Genomic DNA, 17,184 nt, shown 5'->3' on the forward strand with positions numbered 1-17,184 from the left:
GGGGGGAGATCAAGGGGGTGGAGGAAACGGGGGAACCGGCGGGATGGGGGGGTACTTACCTCCTCCTACTGCTTCCTCCTCCGCCTCCCCCCCTGCAAGTATCGCGGGTCCGCCCCTTGTAAGAGTGTAAAATGGAAATATGCCAGAATTTAGCAGGGTGCTTTGTCAATTATAATCAAACAGCAAAATCTGTGAATTTGCTAAATCTCTGAATATAAGAACATAAGAGATGCCAATGTTGGATCAGGCCAAAGGCCCATCCAGTCCAACACTCTATATCACACAGTGGCCAGAAATACCAGTGCCATCAGGAGGTCCACCAGTGGGGCCAGGATATTAGAAGCCCTCCCACTGTTGAGGTCCACCAGTGGGGCCAGGACATTAGAAGCCCTCCCACTGTTGACCCCCCCCCCCAAGCACCAAGATGACAGAGCATCACTTGCCCCAGAGTCCCTATCTATACCTTGTGGCTAATAGCCACTGATGGACCTCTGCTCCATATGCTTATCTAATTCCCTTTTGAAGCCGTCCATGCTTGTAGCTGCCACCACTTCCTGTGGCAGTGAATTCCAAGTGTTAATCACTCTTTGGGTGAAGAAGTACTTCCTTTTATCCGTTCTAACCCGACCGCTCAGCAATTTCATGGAGTGCCCACGGGTTCTTGTATTGTGAGAAAGGGAGAAAAGTACCTCTTTCTTTACCTGCTCTTTCCCATGCATAATCTTATAAACCTCAATCATGTCACCACTCAGTCGTCGTTTCTCCAAACTAAAGAGCCCTAAGCGCATTAACCTTTCCTCATAGGGAAAGTGTTCCAACCCTTTTATCATTCGAGTTGCCCTTTTCTGCACTTTTTCCAAAGCTATAATATCCTTTTTAAGGTGTGGTGACCAGAATTGCACAGAGTATTCCAAATGAGGTTGCACCATTGATTTATATAGGGGCATTATGGTATTGGCTGATCTGTTTTCAATACCCTTCCTAATAATCCTCAGCATAGCATTTGCCTTCTTTATTGCAGTCACACACTGTCTCGACATTTTCAGTGAGTTATCCACTACAACTCCAAGATCTCTCTCTTGTTCAGTCTCTGCCAGTTCAGACCCCATCAACGTGTATTTATATTTAGGATTTTTGGCTCCAATGTGCATCACCTTGCACTTGGCCACATTGAACCCCATTTGCCATGTTGACGCCCACTTGCCCATCTTTGACAGATCCCTTTGGAGTGCCTCACAATCCTCACTGGTTTTCACCACCCTGAACAACTTCGTATCATCCGCAAATTTAGCCACTTCACTGCTTACTCCCAACTCCAAATCATTAATGAACAAGTTAAAAAGCAGTGGACCAAGTACTGATCCTCTGCTCATCTCATTGAGTGGAGTATGAACTGAATGACTGGCTTGGTAATTCAATGACTTAGAAACTGACATATTTTGATGAGTGCTATGATATGTGCAGGCATTGTACTACATTACCTTTTGCTCATTTTTTAACTTTAGGAACAAAAAGACTTTAAGCGTTCTTATTAATGTGAAATATCACTGCACAGATAGTTAAGCAATGCACAAGGCTGCAAGAAGATATCATGTAGCTATTCCGAAAATCAATCTGGCATTGAGATTTAAAGGGGAAACCGTCATAACTCATTCACCCTGATTAGACACAATTCAAGATAGAAGACTTAAACCTGTTTCTCACCTTGCCTAGCTGTTGAGCTTTGGACATATACTGAGCCTGTGCAACACTTGAAGGAGCTGGTGTGAGCATGAGTGTCCAGTGTCCACTGGGAGAGTGGAGCTCTCTACCTCAAATCCTGAATGTACTGCAGTTACAATTAATAGGCTTGCCCCCTGCACCGTGGCAAAATTATTCCTGTAGACTCCTTGGGTTTGAGTACTGTACATGCTTGGGAGACACTGACAAACCTAATTGAGAGATGAATTATCAGGGAGGCAAGAAGAAAGGATTGTAGGAGCTAAAAGAAGAAAGAGAACTAGAAGTGGAAGAAAGAGAACTCGAAGAGAACTAGATCCTTTTAGGATCCTTTTAGGATCAAGAAGATGCAGGGGAAATAGGGGGGAGATACGGGTCAAAATGCAGCCACACAGCAAATAGTGGGAAATTGAGCAGTACAACCGGGGGAAACGGGAGACCGAGGGTGGAATAACTGCTTTTGCAGAATCTGTCAAAGTCTTGAACTGTGCAGAAAACCTTAGTAGGGCATTAAAGAGAGAGAAGAGGAGCTTCCGGTTTATGGCGACACACTGGCAGACGCGTCTCCTGGACCTCCCGGGGATGTGATCTGCGCAACAGTGGAAAGGAGGAGGGGCGACGGGTCGCTTACCCCCCCCCCCGGAGGCTTGGCAAAAGGCTCCTAGCCATGGGACTTTTGAGGGGTGGCCTCTTCGCCAGCACGTTGCTGGGGAATTGAGGCGCTCCTCCACCCCGAGGGTCCTGCCACTGAGTGTCCGTATGAAACTAGAGCCGCTGACCAGGACAAGCGTCGAAGATCAAGCATTTTAAACATATGCCGAGTGAGGTCATATGACCAACAGTGAACTGTGAGTCGGGTTAAAGCGAAACGAGAATTTAAAAAGAAAGCTACCCCCTGGGAATGGTGAAAAAAGCAAGCGGGGGAGGGGCCCCTCCCATACGCATGAACTAAACAACAAAATACATAGGGGGGAGAGGAAGAAAAAGCTTTGAAATCTGTTTAGAGAGACTTACCAGAGCGCGGATAAGCATATGGGCGTATTTCAGAGACTTTAGCAAGTTTTCATAAAACTAACAATCCATAAAGATGGTGGGGAAGAGGGCAGAGAAAGACAAACCAGTAAAAGTGAAACCAGCCGGCTTGAGCCCTCGATCGGAACAGACCACTGAGCTTTCCAAAATGTTGGCAGAGTCCTTGCGCCCTCTGCTGGACCAGATGACTAACATCAAACAACAGCTGACAAATCTAAACCAGAATCTTGCAACTCAGCAGCTCTAATTGACTGAGACTTTAAAAATAACGGAGCAAACGGCTGAGAAGGTGAAGGAAATGGACGCCAATGCCAAAAAAGTTAAGAAAAAGGTGCAAAACCTGGAAAAGAAACAAGTCTCTGAGGAATCACAACTTTTACAGCTGCAAATGGAGAAAGCAAATTTGGTCCTACGTTTTCAAGGGGTCCCAGAATTAAAAGGTGAGAATCTAAAGCAACTCCTGAGTGAAGCATTAGACCCAGTTACAGATTTGAAAGCGGAGTATCTTGCAAGCGAAATGGATGTGATCTATAGGTCCTATTACGTGTACATCAAAAAGAATAATCTGCCTGGGGAAATAGTGACTAGATTCTCAAAGCGACACGTGAGGGATTCTATCCTGAAAGCAACTACAAGAACACCCTTGAAAATCGGGGACAACACCATCAGGATTTTAAAAGACATTCCATTTGAAATAAGGCAAAAGAGAAAGAAATATAAAGATTTAATCCTTTTTCTTCAAACAAACAGCATTGTCTACACATGGTTAATTCCAGAATGAGTCATTTTCAAACTACAAGATAAAAAAGAGAAGATTGACTCTGTTTCCTGAGTTCCTGAGAGTGCAGCTGGGAGAGCTAGCCGAGGTCAAGAAGGAAGAAGATGACAGCAAATCCAGTGGCGAATTGAATTTGGGGTCCTCCGATGAAGACTCTCTTTCTGATAAGTGGGCGGTTGCCCCCAATCGTACATATAAATTGAGGATTAGAAAAGATAAGACAAAATGAAGGCTGAAGGACTCTGAAGTGTGCCTTTAAACTTTAGTTTTATTGTGGGGTGCTCTGGGTGTTCTCTTGAATGGTTAAAACATTGGATAAAAAGATTAAAAAAATTTTTTTAGCATAGCCGACTATGTTCAAAGTAATATTATCAATTTAAGATTAACATTTATACAAGCTGTTGTGATGCTCTCCTATTCTTGGGGTTTTAGTTAGTTGTGGTTTTCTTTCTTTTCTCCCTAGATGTAGTTACCCCTTCCCAATTTTTCATTGTAGTTTGTAGTCTATTAAAAATGCAATAAAAAAATATCCTCCGGGGGGGGCAAAAAATGAATAAGGCACTGGGGATACTTGGATCAGGGTGGTATTTTAGTGTTTCTTAGCTAAGATAATGGCAGGTGAGGATGGATTTAACAGTGGACAAACCTGGCTAACTCTTGTGCTCTGCAAAGATGTTCTGCTGCACAAAGGGATGGAGATAACTGGAAAGGGTGAGTTTGTTACAGACTTGTCCTTTTCAGAGAAGATTAAGAGCGCTCCCCGGGTTTTCAGTCCTTCACCAATCACAGACTAGGGGGTGGGAGGAGTGGCTCTATTCATTCAGGAGGCTTACTCCTTCAGGACGCTCCCACCACCAAAGATCACGGGCATAGAGTGTGCCGGCCTAGTCTGGGAAGCCGGGGAGAGTTTGGTGATTTGGTTGGTGTACTGACTGCCCAGTGCACCAGCCAATAGCCTGCCATCCCTGATGGAGGCCGTATCAGGCTGGGCATTGGAACACCCTAGACTGATAGTCTTGGGCAATTTCAATGTTCATGCCGATGAAGCGGACCTAGTGTCATCCATGGTGGCGTTGGGACTTTCCCAATATATAATGACTCCCACCCACTGGGCTGGGCACACACTCAATTTGATCTTCGTGATGGGGATTACAGTGGACTGGATCACTGCTTTGGCAATGCCATGGTCAGACCACCATGCCCTGAGGGCCCGTCTGAATGTTTCACCCCGACCCTGTTTGAGCGACGAGCATATTGTAACTCGCCTGCAGATCCAAATGGTCCTGATGTGGTTTCAGTTGGCTCTACGGGATCCGATACCCCCTGGCGGTTCATTAGATGAGCTTGTAGAGGACTGGCATAGTCGACTCTCTGCAGCCATCAACGAGATCGCTCCCTGATGCCCTCTGCATCCTCACTCTATGCCTGCACCTTGGTATACCCAGGAGCTGCGGCTGATGAAGCAGGGACTAAGACAGCTAGAGAGACAGTGGTGGCATGCCCGCGACAAAGCTTCAAGATTATGAGTTTACGAGATCCTATGAGATGGCAGTTAAAGCTGCGAAGAAAGTGTACTACACAGCTTCTATTGCATCTGCGAGCTCACGACCAGCACAATTATTTAGAACAATTCGGTCCATAACGACACTGCCACAAAGCAGGTCAAACATTAGGGAATTGGATATTGGCTGCGATGCATTTGCGAGCTACTTCGCAGACAAAGTCTTGTCGCTTCGCCTGACCTACCTGCCACAGTTGAGACAATGAGTGAACTTGAGGCCCCTTGTACATCTTCTAGTCCGATTCTGGATCATTTCAGTTCACTCAGCCTAGAGGAAGTTGACAAATTGCTCTTGACCATACACCCTACCACGTGTCTCCTTGATCCGTGCCCATCGTGGCTAGTGAAAGCTGGTCGCAATGGGTTCAGGGGTGCCGTAAAGGAGATTATTAACAGGTCCCTCTTGGAGGGCCTGTTCCCTGGGACACTTAAGGAGGCAGTGGTTCATCCCCTCATAAAAAATAATCTCTAGACCCAGCCAAATTGGCCAACTATTAGCCAGTTTCCAACTTGAGAGGATTGTGGCAGTCCAGTTACAGAGCTTTTTGGATGACGCTTCCGTTTTAGACCCCTTCCAGTCCAGCTTTCGTCCAGGCCATGGGATGGAGACTGCACTGGCCGCCCTCACGGATGACCTCTGGAGGCATCTGGATCGAGGTGGCTTGGCAGTGATGTTGCTGTTTGACCTGTCGGCCGCATTCAACATGGTCAACCATCAGCTACTGATCCACTGCCTCGCCAATGCGGGGGTTCAGGGACTTGCCTTGCAATGGCTCACATCTTTCCTTCAAGGTCGGGGACAAAGGCACTAGGGGAACAGCTGTCCTGTAGGCACCCACTTATATATGGAGTGCCTCAGGGGGCAGTACTTTCCCTGATGCTGTTCAACATCTATATGTGCCCCCTTGCCCAGATTGCATGGAGGCATGGGTTGGGGTGTCACCATAATATGCGGATGACACCCAGCTCTATCTGTTGTTGGGTGGCCAGTCTGACTCTAACCTGGAAGATCTGGATGGGGCGTTACAAGCTGTGGCTGGTTGGCTTAGACTGAGTTGACTGAAACTGAATCTGATGAAGACAGAGGTCCTGTGCCTGAGTCGGGGCGGTCCGAGGGTAGGGATCCCACTCCCGACCTTCGATGGGGTGCAGTTGGTGCCAGCATCGGAGGTTAGGAGTTTGGGAGTGCTCCTGGATGCCTCTCTAAAAATGGAGGCCCAGGTAGCAGCCACTGCCAAGTCAGCCTTTTATCACCTTCAGCTGATTAGGCAGTTGGTTCCCTTCCTCGAATGCAATGACTTAGCAACAGTGATCCACGTGATGGTCACCTTGAGGTTAGACTACAGTAATGCTCTCTATATGTGGCTGCTCTTCTCTCAAACCCGGAAGCTGCAGCTAGTGAAAAATGCTGCGGCCAGACTGTTGATGGGTCTTTCCATATGGGAACACATCCAGCCTGTGCTGAAAGCACTGCAATAGCTGCCAATAGCATACTGGATTCACTTCAAGGTGCTGTTTTTGACCTTTAAAGCCCTCTATGGTCAGGGTCCAGCATACCTAAGGGACCGCCTTTCCCCATATGTTCCCCAGAGAGCACTGCGTTCAGGGGCCCAAAACCAGCTGACCCGCCCAGTCCCAAAGATGCCAGGTTGGCAACCACCTAGGCTAGGGCCTTCTCAGTAGCGGCTCCACACTGGTGGAATGAGCTCCCGGAAGAGATCAGGGCCCTGCGGGACCTTTTACAGTTCTGCAGGGCCTGCAAGAAGGAGCTCTCAATTAGGAGCCGCGTGTGACGTCTGAGAAGAGACCCTGTGCCCTGGCCCACCTCGCTAGGTAAATAAGTAGATTAACGGAGCATGTGGGAGCATCATTATGACTGTCACCCATGGAGTATGGGTCAATCTGAAATTTCTGCTTGTGCACTTTATTTGAAAACCTTAGGATAGTGATTTATGGATTTTAGGATAACTGATCTGTTTTGGTTGATTAGTTATAATGAATTTTATGATGGATTTTAATTGTATTTTATGCACTGTATAAGCCGCCCTGAGCCTGCCTTGGTAGGAACGGCGGGGTATAAATAAAATAAAATAAATAAATAAATAGGACTAAAGACACCTTGGTAAAACCTGTGCCCAGTTACCTGAACCTGCTGGAAACCTTTCATCCACCCAAAGGAGAGATGTTCATCATGAACATGTTCTTGGACAGAAAGAATTAGGTGCTTCTAAATTTTTGCTGGAATACAGCAGTAAAAAAGGTGATACACATGATTGGGGACAGCAAGTAAATTCAAATTCATTCACATTAATCTGCATTTTCCCTCTTGTTGGAAAAAAGAAACAACTTCCAAAAACATGGCAACATTGCTTTGACTCTACTGTGTTCCACTAAGAATGCATTCCCAACTAGTAGGCCTTGGTTCTCGGTCAAGCATCCAGTCTGTGGTTCACATACACATATCCAAGTATCTGCCACAAATATACGTTGCACAAAAATTTAGTCTGGGTCACAGAGCCGAGAAAATCTATCAGAGTTCACAATAAGTTTGCCATTCCCCCAGTGGGGTGGGGCTTTGCCTGCTTTTAGGGCCCCCTATCCATTGGCCTAGATCCAGCCAGCAGGGGGAACCCCACCCCCAAAGTGCCAGGATTATGCCAATGTGCCTGATGCAATGATATCATCTGGAGGTGACATCATTACATCTGGCACGTCGCCGGGGAGATTCTCTAGCACTCGGCCAAAAAACTCTGTGGCTATTGGAAATAGAAAGTGTTTTGATATCTCGGTTGGTTGATGGGATTTTTGATTCAGTTTAGAACCAGAGTTGCCACTCAGTGGAACAGGTGTGCATTTCATAGCATATCAAGTCATCTGGAAGGTGTGATCTGCTAGCTGTCCGGCATATAATAAAACAAATATAAGAAAACATCATATCTTATTTCAAAGGCCTGGATTAAGAGAAGGCAACAAAGTCTGCAGGTGTTATTAATTAAAGGCAACTTTTTGTATTGTTTCTAATATGCCTTTTAAATAAAATACAATATTGCCATGTTTGGGAAGTCACTTTGCCTTTCTAATGGGAGCAAAGATTTCAGTCATTGTTTAATTTAAAGGGGAAGAAAGACATGGAATTGCTTCTTAAAAGGTGTAAATTATATCAAGCCTGAAAAATCAATAACTAGATAAAGAGATCAGCATTAATTAAAAAGAACTGTTAGCAGTGTTTCTTAACTAAACCATTTATTTTAAAAAATGTTAATTGTCTTGTATTTTCTGGAGCTCCAAAGAGCTGAGGTGGGCCAAAGGTCTTTTGTTACTGATGTGCCCTTGTTTCTGGCCACTGCTTTCATAATTTCTAATTCAGGGAATGTATAGTAAACTGACAAATATGAACTCTGTTTTAGGTATTATTTATCATTGTGATCTCACCAAAGAAGAACTGGAGCCAAAAGTTTTCAGAGAGGTCACAGTGAAAGGATTTGATCCTTCAGCTTATCAAACAGTGCAGGTAAGTAAAGAAAAAAAATCTTTTTTGGTTCTGAAAACTTTGACTTGTTATCTCAGGTGATTCTACAACTACAGTTTTGAGATCCCACCCATTAATACATAAGACATTTCACATGTGATGACAATTCCCTCATGAAATATTATTGTGCCCTTCCCCCCCCCCAAAAAAAAGAAGTATCATAGTTTTTATTTGTAGAAGAACTGGTGCTTTGCTATTAGTCTGCTTTGAAACCTCCAGACTTCACTTTCTAGGTCTCCTGGATGGTTGACTGACATCAAATGGACATTGGTGAGACAGTTTCAGGGAAAGTAATTAATAGGGTTGTAACTTAGAAAGATTTGATTGTAGTTTCTGCTGCAGCAGGAGAAAAAATGTCCCAATTTTATGTGTACTTTTTGGGATCATAGTGTCAAGTGGGTATGTGCAGTGTGTAGTTGACTGTTTATATACTTTAGCATGGTAGATTAAATTCTTGTGGTTTGGTGTAGTGAAGGTCAGCTCTGCCTGTTAGTAGCCTTTTCCTGTCTTTGATAGATGACATAGGTTGTCAAAGGTGCAATCCGGAAGAATTATTGCTTTACACATTATTGCTTTACACAGATGTACAAGGAAAATCTGTTTCCTTCAGGAGTGAGGGAATCCTGTGTTAGTCTTTGAGAGGTGATTCTGTAGCTTTAATAAGTATGCTATTTCTAAGTTCAGTGAACTGATAATAATTGAATTCAAATATCCATGTAATAAAGTATTTCAGTAAGAAAAGAAGGCTAATGGGTGTATTAGATGAAATGTTTATGGAATATACAATAATTCTACACTTAAATCAATTCTGTGTTTAAACTTAGCACATTTATTAAGAGAATACAGAAAACTCTTTGAAATGAAGCTTCCTAGTTTTGTGTTCAGGAAGAATCTGCCAATTTTTGTCCTTTGGAGGATGAGATAATAAGTTCTTCAGCTTTCCTAAGCTTTGTGCTTTCATGTGCTTTGCCTCTCTCTTCTTCATTGTATGGAGTGCAATAGAATGTCATGAAAACAGGATATAAAAACAGCAAAACACTGAGAATATGAGAACTTTAAGGGTTTTTTGTAAGCACATAACTATGTTGATATGTAGGCATTGAAAATACCTGTGAAGGGGGAAATTGTGATAACATCCCCATGCCAGAAGAAGCTGAGTACTCCTTTGAACACCTTTATTGGTCTACATAAACTCAGTTCTGAGCCAAAGAAAAGGAAAAACTGCCCTTGTGATTTGATACCTTTTGTTGTACTCAAAGAAGTCAGCAAACTGTGGAGAGACTGCTGCTAAAATAGAGAAACATGTTTCCTGAGGAGTGTTTGCACATGTCCCAAATGTTTTATTAGGAACATGATGAAAGGAGCAAGCTTTACAAAGAAAGAATTGCTTTAACTGACATAATCTCAAAACCAGGTCTCAGGAGGCCTGACTTCAGAAGCCAGTTTACCTTCTCATAGCTTCAATATTGCTTACACTTCTTTATCAACTCTGCTCATGAATGAACTGATAAAGAGGAGAAAGGGTAGGCTTTTTATAATTTGGTCCAATACTTAGCTCTTTAAAGCATTTTGAGAAGCATATCCATTTTTTAAAAAAATCTAGCATTTCCCTGTCCAGTTGCTTAGAAAAGTTGCAGGTATTATTTTGCATGAGAGCCAGCATTGTGTAGTGGGTAGTATCAGACTCTGGTCTGGGAGACGCCAGATCTTTCCCACTCTGCCATGGAAGTTTGCAGGGTGACCTGAGGCCAGTCACACATACTGAGCCTAACCTATCTCACAGAGTTGTTGTGATGATAAAATGGAGGAAAAGAGAACCATGTAAGGTGCATTGGGTCCCTGTTGTGGACAAAAGTGGGATGTAAATGAAGTAAAGCTCCGCTATAAAGTTCCACTGTAAAGGAATTTCAGACTTTTTGTGCAAGGCAGTACTGTAGACTATCATTATAATTAGTATAATAAGGTATCTGTTTTCACTGTACTGCAGAAGATAGCCAGGATGTGATTAACAGTACAGAGATCCTTTTATCAAGATAGCATAAATGTATTGTGCCATTATGCTTTTGAGAAGTGCAACTTAACTTCCGGTCGACGGAACAGCGATGGCAGATGCTCTCCCCTCAACGGGGAAGGGCGAACCACACACCAGCGAACTGGAGGGGTGCCACCTCAAGTGACACCCCCTCTGAGCCTTTGCGATAGGCTCCAGGCCAGGGGGCTTTTGAGGGGTAGCCTCTTTGACGGCGGAATGCTGGGGAATTGAGGCTCCCCTCCGCCCCGACGGTCCAGTCGCTGAGTGGCCTTCGGGCACAAGCTGGACTGACCGGGACAAGCACCAGAGATCGAGCGGAATGCCGTAAAACCATGCGTGGTCAGAGAAACTGACCGACAATGAACGTGAGTTCTGATAAAACGGAGTAGGTTGAAAAGTGATCCCCCCCCCGCAGTTGGAAAAAGAGATTACAAAGAGGGACGCCTCTTATGCGAATGAGTGGTTAACAAACACGAAGGGGGAGAGGGGAGGAAACAAACCAAAAGTGTTTTGAGAGACTTATCTGAATTGCGAAGTCATTTGGCGAGTTTTCCGAGTTATGTGGAAGCGGTTGAAACTGTAAAAAAACTGGGAAAGATGGCGGCCCAGCAGAGAAAGTTTAAAACGAATCCGGGCAGTCAGAGTCCGAAACCGGAAGAGGGAGCAGATGTCTACAAACTCCTGGGGGATATGCTTAAGCCGGTGATGGAACAACTCGATGGTATTAGCCAGCAATTGACCGTGATGAATAAAATCTTTGCAGCATAGCAGCTTCAGCTGAACGAAACAGAGAAAAAAAGTGGAACAGGCAAACGAGAAAATTAAAGAGATAGACACCACAAGCAAGAAGTTGAAGAAAAGGTTGGGAGATGTGGAAACGAAGCAAAATTGCCAAGAGAATCGAGTTTTGCAGCTACAGATGGAAAAAGCTAACGTGATTCTCAGGTTTCAGGGAGTTCCTGAAACGGATCGGGAAGACCTGAAGAAGGTGCTTAGTGAGATAATCTCTCCAGTAATAGGCTTAACAGTGGATGAACTTGTAAACAAAATGGAGTCAGCATATAGAGCATACTCACATTAAAAAAATAGCCTACCTGGAGAAATAGTGGTCAGGTTTTTAAGAAGACAAATTTATTTATGTATTTATTTATTTATTTTTCGCATTTATACCCCGCCCTCCCCGATGGGCTCAGGGCGGCTAACAGGGGCAAGGTAAACCTTGCCGTGATAAAAACATGATATACATAATAACTTAAAAAAACATATAGTACATCTTAAAAACGATGGTGCTCAATAACTTCCATAAATCCAAAGATGGCAAATCATAGGTCCAAAGTTCCCAGTGGTGTTTCCCACGCTGTTAACGTGCACAGGGGAACGGCATAGGGCTACTTTACAATAACCAGGTGCTTCCTCAGGGCCTCGTCAATCCATGACGGTGATGGTATAGTAGGGGCGGTGGCTCCTACTCAAAGGCCTGGCGGAAGAGCTCCGTCTCGCAGGCCCTGCGGAACTGCATAAGGTCCCGGAGGGCCTGGATCTCCCCCGGGAGCTCATTCCACCAGGTAGGAGCTGCCACCGAAAAAGCCCTGGCCCTGGTCGCAGCTAATTTGGTGTCCTTGGGGCCCGGGATGACCAACAGATTTTGGGGCCCCGACCGTAGTCCTCTTGGGGGAACATATGGGGAAAGGCGGTCCCTCAGGTAGGCTGGACCCTGGCCATATAGGGCTTTATAGGTAAGAACCAGCACTTTGAAGCAAATCTGGTACGTTATCGGCAACCAGTGCAGCGCTTTCAGCACAGGCTGAATGTGGTCCCTTCTAGAGAGACCCATCAACAACCTGGCTGCAGCATTCTGCACCAGCTGCAGCTTCCGGATTTGCAACAAAGGCAGCCCCATGTAGAGAGCGTTGCAGTAGTCTAGCCTCAAGGTGACCGCCGCATGGATCACTGTGGCCAGGTCATCGCGGTCAAGGTAGGGGACCAACTGCCGTGCCTGCCGCAGATGGGAAAACGCGGACTTGACAGTGGCTGCCACCTGGGCCTCCATTGTTAATGTGGAGTCCAGGAGTACCCCCAAACTCCGAACCCCAGACGCCGGCACCAAAGGGGCCCCATCAAAAGTTGGGAGAGGGAGCCCCAACCCTGCCACGGCCCCACTCAGGCCCAGGACCTCCGTCTTCGCCGGGTTTAGTTTCAATCGGCTCAGCCAGAGCCAACCAGCCACAGCTTCTAATGCCCGATGAAGGTCATTGGGACTTGAGTCTGACCGGCCACCCAGCATTAGATAGAGCTGGGTGTCATCTGCATATTGATGACACCCAAGCCCATAACTCCGGGCAATCTGGGCAAGGGGGCGCACTGCTCCCTGTGGGACCCCACTCTCAAGGGGGTATCTACGGGAACGCCAGTCCCCAACGGCCACCCTTTGTCCCCGACCTTGCAGGAAAGAGGCAAACCATTGAAGGGCAAGCCCCTGAATCCCCACGTCGGCAAGGCGATGGGTCAGCAACTGGTGGTCGTCCGTGTCAAACGCGGCCAACAGATCTAACAACAAGAGTGCTGCCCCACCACCTCGATCCAAATGCCTTCGGAGATCGTCAGTTAGGGCGACCAAGGCCGTCTCAGTCCCATGACCAGGGCGGAAACTGGACTGGAAGCATCCTCCAAGAAGCTCTGTAGCTGTAGCGCCACCGCCTCTCTATAAGTTTGCCCAAATAGGGCAAATTGGACACCGCCGATAATAGCCAATTTGGCCGGGTCCAAAGATGGGGTTTTTTAAAGAGAGGGCGGACCATCACTTCCTTGAGCACATTCGGGAACCGTCCCTCCGAGAGGGACGTGTTGATAATCTCCCGCAATGTGCCTCATAGCCCCCCGAGACCCGCTTTAATAAGCCAAGAGGGGCATGGATCAAGGTCGCATGTAGTTGGGCGTACAGATACGAGCAATCTGTCCACTTCGTCCAGACTGAGCAGATTGAAACACTCTAAACCCGGTTCCGAAAATGCGCAAGGGGCCTCAAGTTTGCTCACTGTCTCAATTGTGGCGGGGAGGTCGCAGCGGAGCTCCAAGACTTTATCTGCAAAAAAGCTCGCAAAAGCCTCACAGCCAATATCCAATTCCCTAGTATTTCGCTTACCCTGAGGCAAGTCTGTCAAACTCCGAATTATACTAAATAATTGGGCTGGGCGCTAGCTCGCAGATGCAATCTCAGCCGCATAGAAATCCTTCTTAGCGGCCTTACCTGCGATCTCATAGGATCTCATAAACGTCCTATAAGATGCTCTCATCGCGAGAACGGCGCCACCGTCTCTCTAGTCGTCTCAGTTCTCGCTTCAGCTGCCGCAGCTCCTGGTTGTGCCAGGGTGTGCGCCTAACACAAGTGCAGAGAGGACGCCTGGGAGCGATCTCGTCAATGGCCCTGGAGAGTCGAACATGCCAGTCCTCCACTAGCTCATCTAACGAACCGCCAGGGGGCCTCGGATGCCTCAGAGCCATCTGGAACCGCCCTGGGTCCATCAGACTTCGCAGGCGAGCAAAAATCCGCTCACCGCCTATACAGGGTTGAGGTGGAATGCTCAGACGGCCCTCAGGGCCAGGTGGTCTGACCATAGCACTGCCTCAGCAGTGATCCGGTTCACCTCCACACCCGCTGCAAAGATCAGATCGAGCATGTGACCAGCCCAATGCGTGGGGGCCGATACAAACTGCAAGAGTCCCAATGCCGCCATGGACGACACCAGGTCCGTAGCCCGGCTGGAGGCCGCGTCCTCAGCATGGATGTTGAAATCACCCAGGACAATCAGTCGAGGGTGCTCCAACGCCCAGCCTGATACGGCCTCCAGCAGGGACGGCAGACTATTGGCCGGTGCATGTGTACAGTTCTGGTCACCACACCTCAATAAGGATATTATAGCATTGGAAAAAGTGCAGAAAAGGGCAACTAGAATTATAAAAGGGTTGGAACATTTTCCCTATGAAGAAAGGTTAAAACGCTTGGGGCTCTTTAGCTTGGAGAAACGACAGCTGAGGGGTGACATGATCGAGGTTTATAAGATTATGCATGGGATAGAGCAGGTAGAGAAAGAAGTACTTTTCTCCCTTTCTCACAATACAAGAACTCATGGTCACTCCATGAAATTGCTGAACGGTTGGGTTAGAACAGCTAAAAGGAAGTACTTCTTCACCCCAAGAGTGATTAACACATGGAATTCACTGCCACAGGAGGTGGTGGCGGCTACAAGCATGGACGGCTTCAAGAGGGAACTGGATAAACATATGGAGCAGAGGTCCATCAGTGGCTATTAGCCACAAAGTATAGACAGGAACTCACAGGCTGGGGCAGGTGATGCACTGTATTCTTGGTGCTTGGGGAGGGGGGCAACACTGGGAGGGCTTCTAGTGTCCTGGCCCCACTGGTGGACCTCCTGATGGCACCTGGTATTTTTGGCTACTGTGTGACAGTGTTGGACTAGATGGGCCATTGGCCTGATCCAACATTGGCTTCTCTTATGTTCTTAAGACCAAAGAGAGATCTAATAATAAAAAGAACTTCCAGAGTGTGTTATTCAGCTATGCTTGATGCTCTCCTTCATGAGAGATTAGCACTGTCAGTGAAACAAATATATCTGTTTAGGTTATAGATCTGCTACTTTTCCACTTTTTGTGTCTAGTTTTTGGTGACTTGCAATAAAATTAACAACATTAGCAAGACAAGACAATCAGTATGGAAAATATTTAAGAACAATAATAAATAAGAGCAGTGAGAAATTACTAAGCATCAGATTTCTTTTTTTTTAAGTACAAGATGCTGGGGCAAGTAGCAATATAAAACTTATGTCCTAAAGGATCTCAGAAAAGGCCTTTAAACCAAACAAAATACCAGGCAAATAATACAGTTTTTGACTAATACATAAAGGAACTGGATAGTCTAGGCCGCAGGTAAAGTTCTGAAAGAGAACATTGTGTATCTGTCACCATCACTGAGAAAGACCTGTATCTGGCTGCCACTTGACACCACTTCAAACACTGAGGGTATATAGTGTAGGCCTCTAGAAGTTGACCTTAACTAGTGGGCCAATTGATTGATATGGGTGTTCCTTACACTGATCTCAGTATGTTTATAGATTAGAGCTATTAGTCTTGCTCTTCTCCTCTTGCTTGCTAGCTCTCTGTTCTCCTTAGGGTTGCCAGGCCCCAGGTCCGGCCGGGGTTTCCCCCACTTCTGGGGGCTTTAATCTGCCCCCAAGTGGGAATTGCTTTGCTGTGTTAGTGTACCTCTCAGGTTTCTCTGATAGCCAAAGATATCCATGATTTGCACTTTTTAAAAACTTAGATTCTGTTCTGATTTTGCTTTCGGCTGGATCTGATAGAGGAACAATTAGATCTTTTTCAGTGATAATATTTTATTATGTCTGTGATCAAAATCTTCATTCTAAAAAGTCTGGATCATATAGTGAAGTCTTTGAGTCCTCCTCATCCTTTGCAAAGTATTCCTTATATCCAGGGGTCTTGTTGTAGAAAAAGAGCTGCCGGAGCTCATTAGCATAACTCATTAGCATAACTTATTTGCATATGCCACGCCCCCTGACATCACCGGAAGTGACAGAAGGCCACACCCCCTGACATCACCGGAAGTGTGTCAGAAGGCCCGGCTACTTACCCTCCTGCTTCATCCTCATTCCCAAACGGAATGAGGATCGAAGCAGAGGGCGGGGTAAAGAAGGGGGCGGGGCTTCACCACGTGACCGCCCCGCCCCCTAGAGGTTCTCTTCCGGAGCTCCGTACCTGAGAGCTCCCCCCCGACTAGAGCCCTGCTTATATCATTTAGTTAGTACAACTGGGAAATCTTGACAGGGTTAAGGATGAGACAGAACTGAATTTAATTGGCAGGGTTATAGGCGAAATTTGTTCACTATCTTCCCATGCCATCCTTACTAGTGTGTCATTTTGTGAGTATTAAATGTACCAATTAAAAAAAATTAATGAAAGACCTTCAATAAAATGTGCTAGTAAAGTTCTTGACAGACCTTGCAGAACCAAATAAGGTCTTCAAATGATATTTTAGATTGGAAATTAAAGAAGATTTATTGAGGGTTCTCTCCCCCCCCCCCCAGTATCTTCCTAAGTATCGAAAAATGGACCTCTGGTGTTCAGAACTAGTCTCCAGTGGCTGTTAGCCTCTTTTTAGGTGCATAATTTAGCACTATCTTGCTCTGGTTAGGAAAATAAATTGCTCTTAGCCAGCTGGCCTGAAACTTTCTTCAATTTTTTCCCCCCTGCATGGAATAACTACAGCTTTAGGAAGTAGCTAGATGCTTATTCTCCATGTAGATGCACTCCTGAACAAGTGTGTGTGTTTTCTTTTAATCTGGTCTCCTTCAGACTTTATGGTATAACTTTTTATTAGAGCATCAAAATTATGTGATAATAATGCAGACTTTGTGATATTTCCCACTGTGTAACAGCTTGGAGTTCTCACCTAGAGATGTGACATTCTCTAGGTGCAATCTTCAGGTAGAAACCAGCAA

The 17,184-nt window shown here is 45.8% G+C and overlaps 1 protein-coding gene across 1 annotated transcript in view; it reads left to right on the forward strand.

Moving 5' to 3' along the window:
* PREP (prolyl endopeptidase) overlaps nt 1-17,184 on the forward strand; it is a 150,632-nt gene that overhangs the window by 77,379 nt on the left and 56,069 nt on the right. Inside the window, exon 10 of the mRNA XM_015418225.1 lies at nt 8,498-8,601. Coding sequence (XP_015273711.1) covers nt 8,498-8,601 — 104 coding nt within the window. The remainder of the gene's footprint in view (nt 1-8,497; nt 8,602-17,184) is intronic.

The sequence above is a fragment of the Gekko japonicus genome, unplaced genomic scaffold (assembly GCF_001447785.1).
Source record: "Gekko japonicus isolate JY-2015 unplaced genomic scaffold, Gekko_japonicus_V1.1 scaffold2907, whole genome shotgun sequence".
NCBI lineage: Eukaryota > Metazoa > Chordata > Lepidosauria > Squamata > Gekkonidae > Gekko > Gekko japonicus.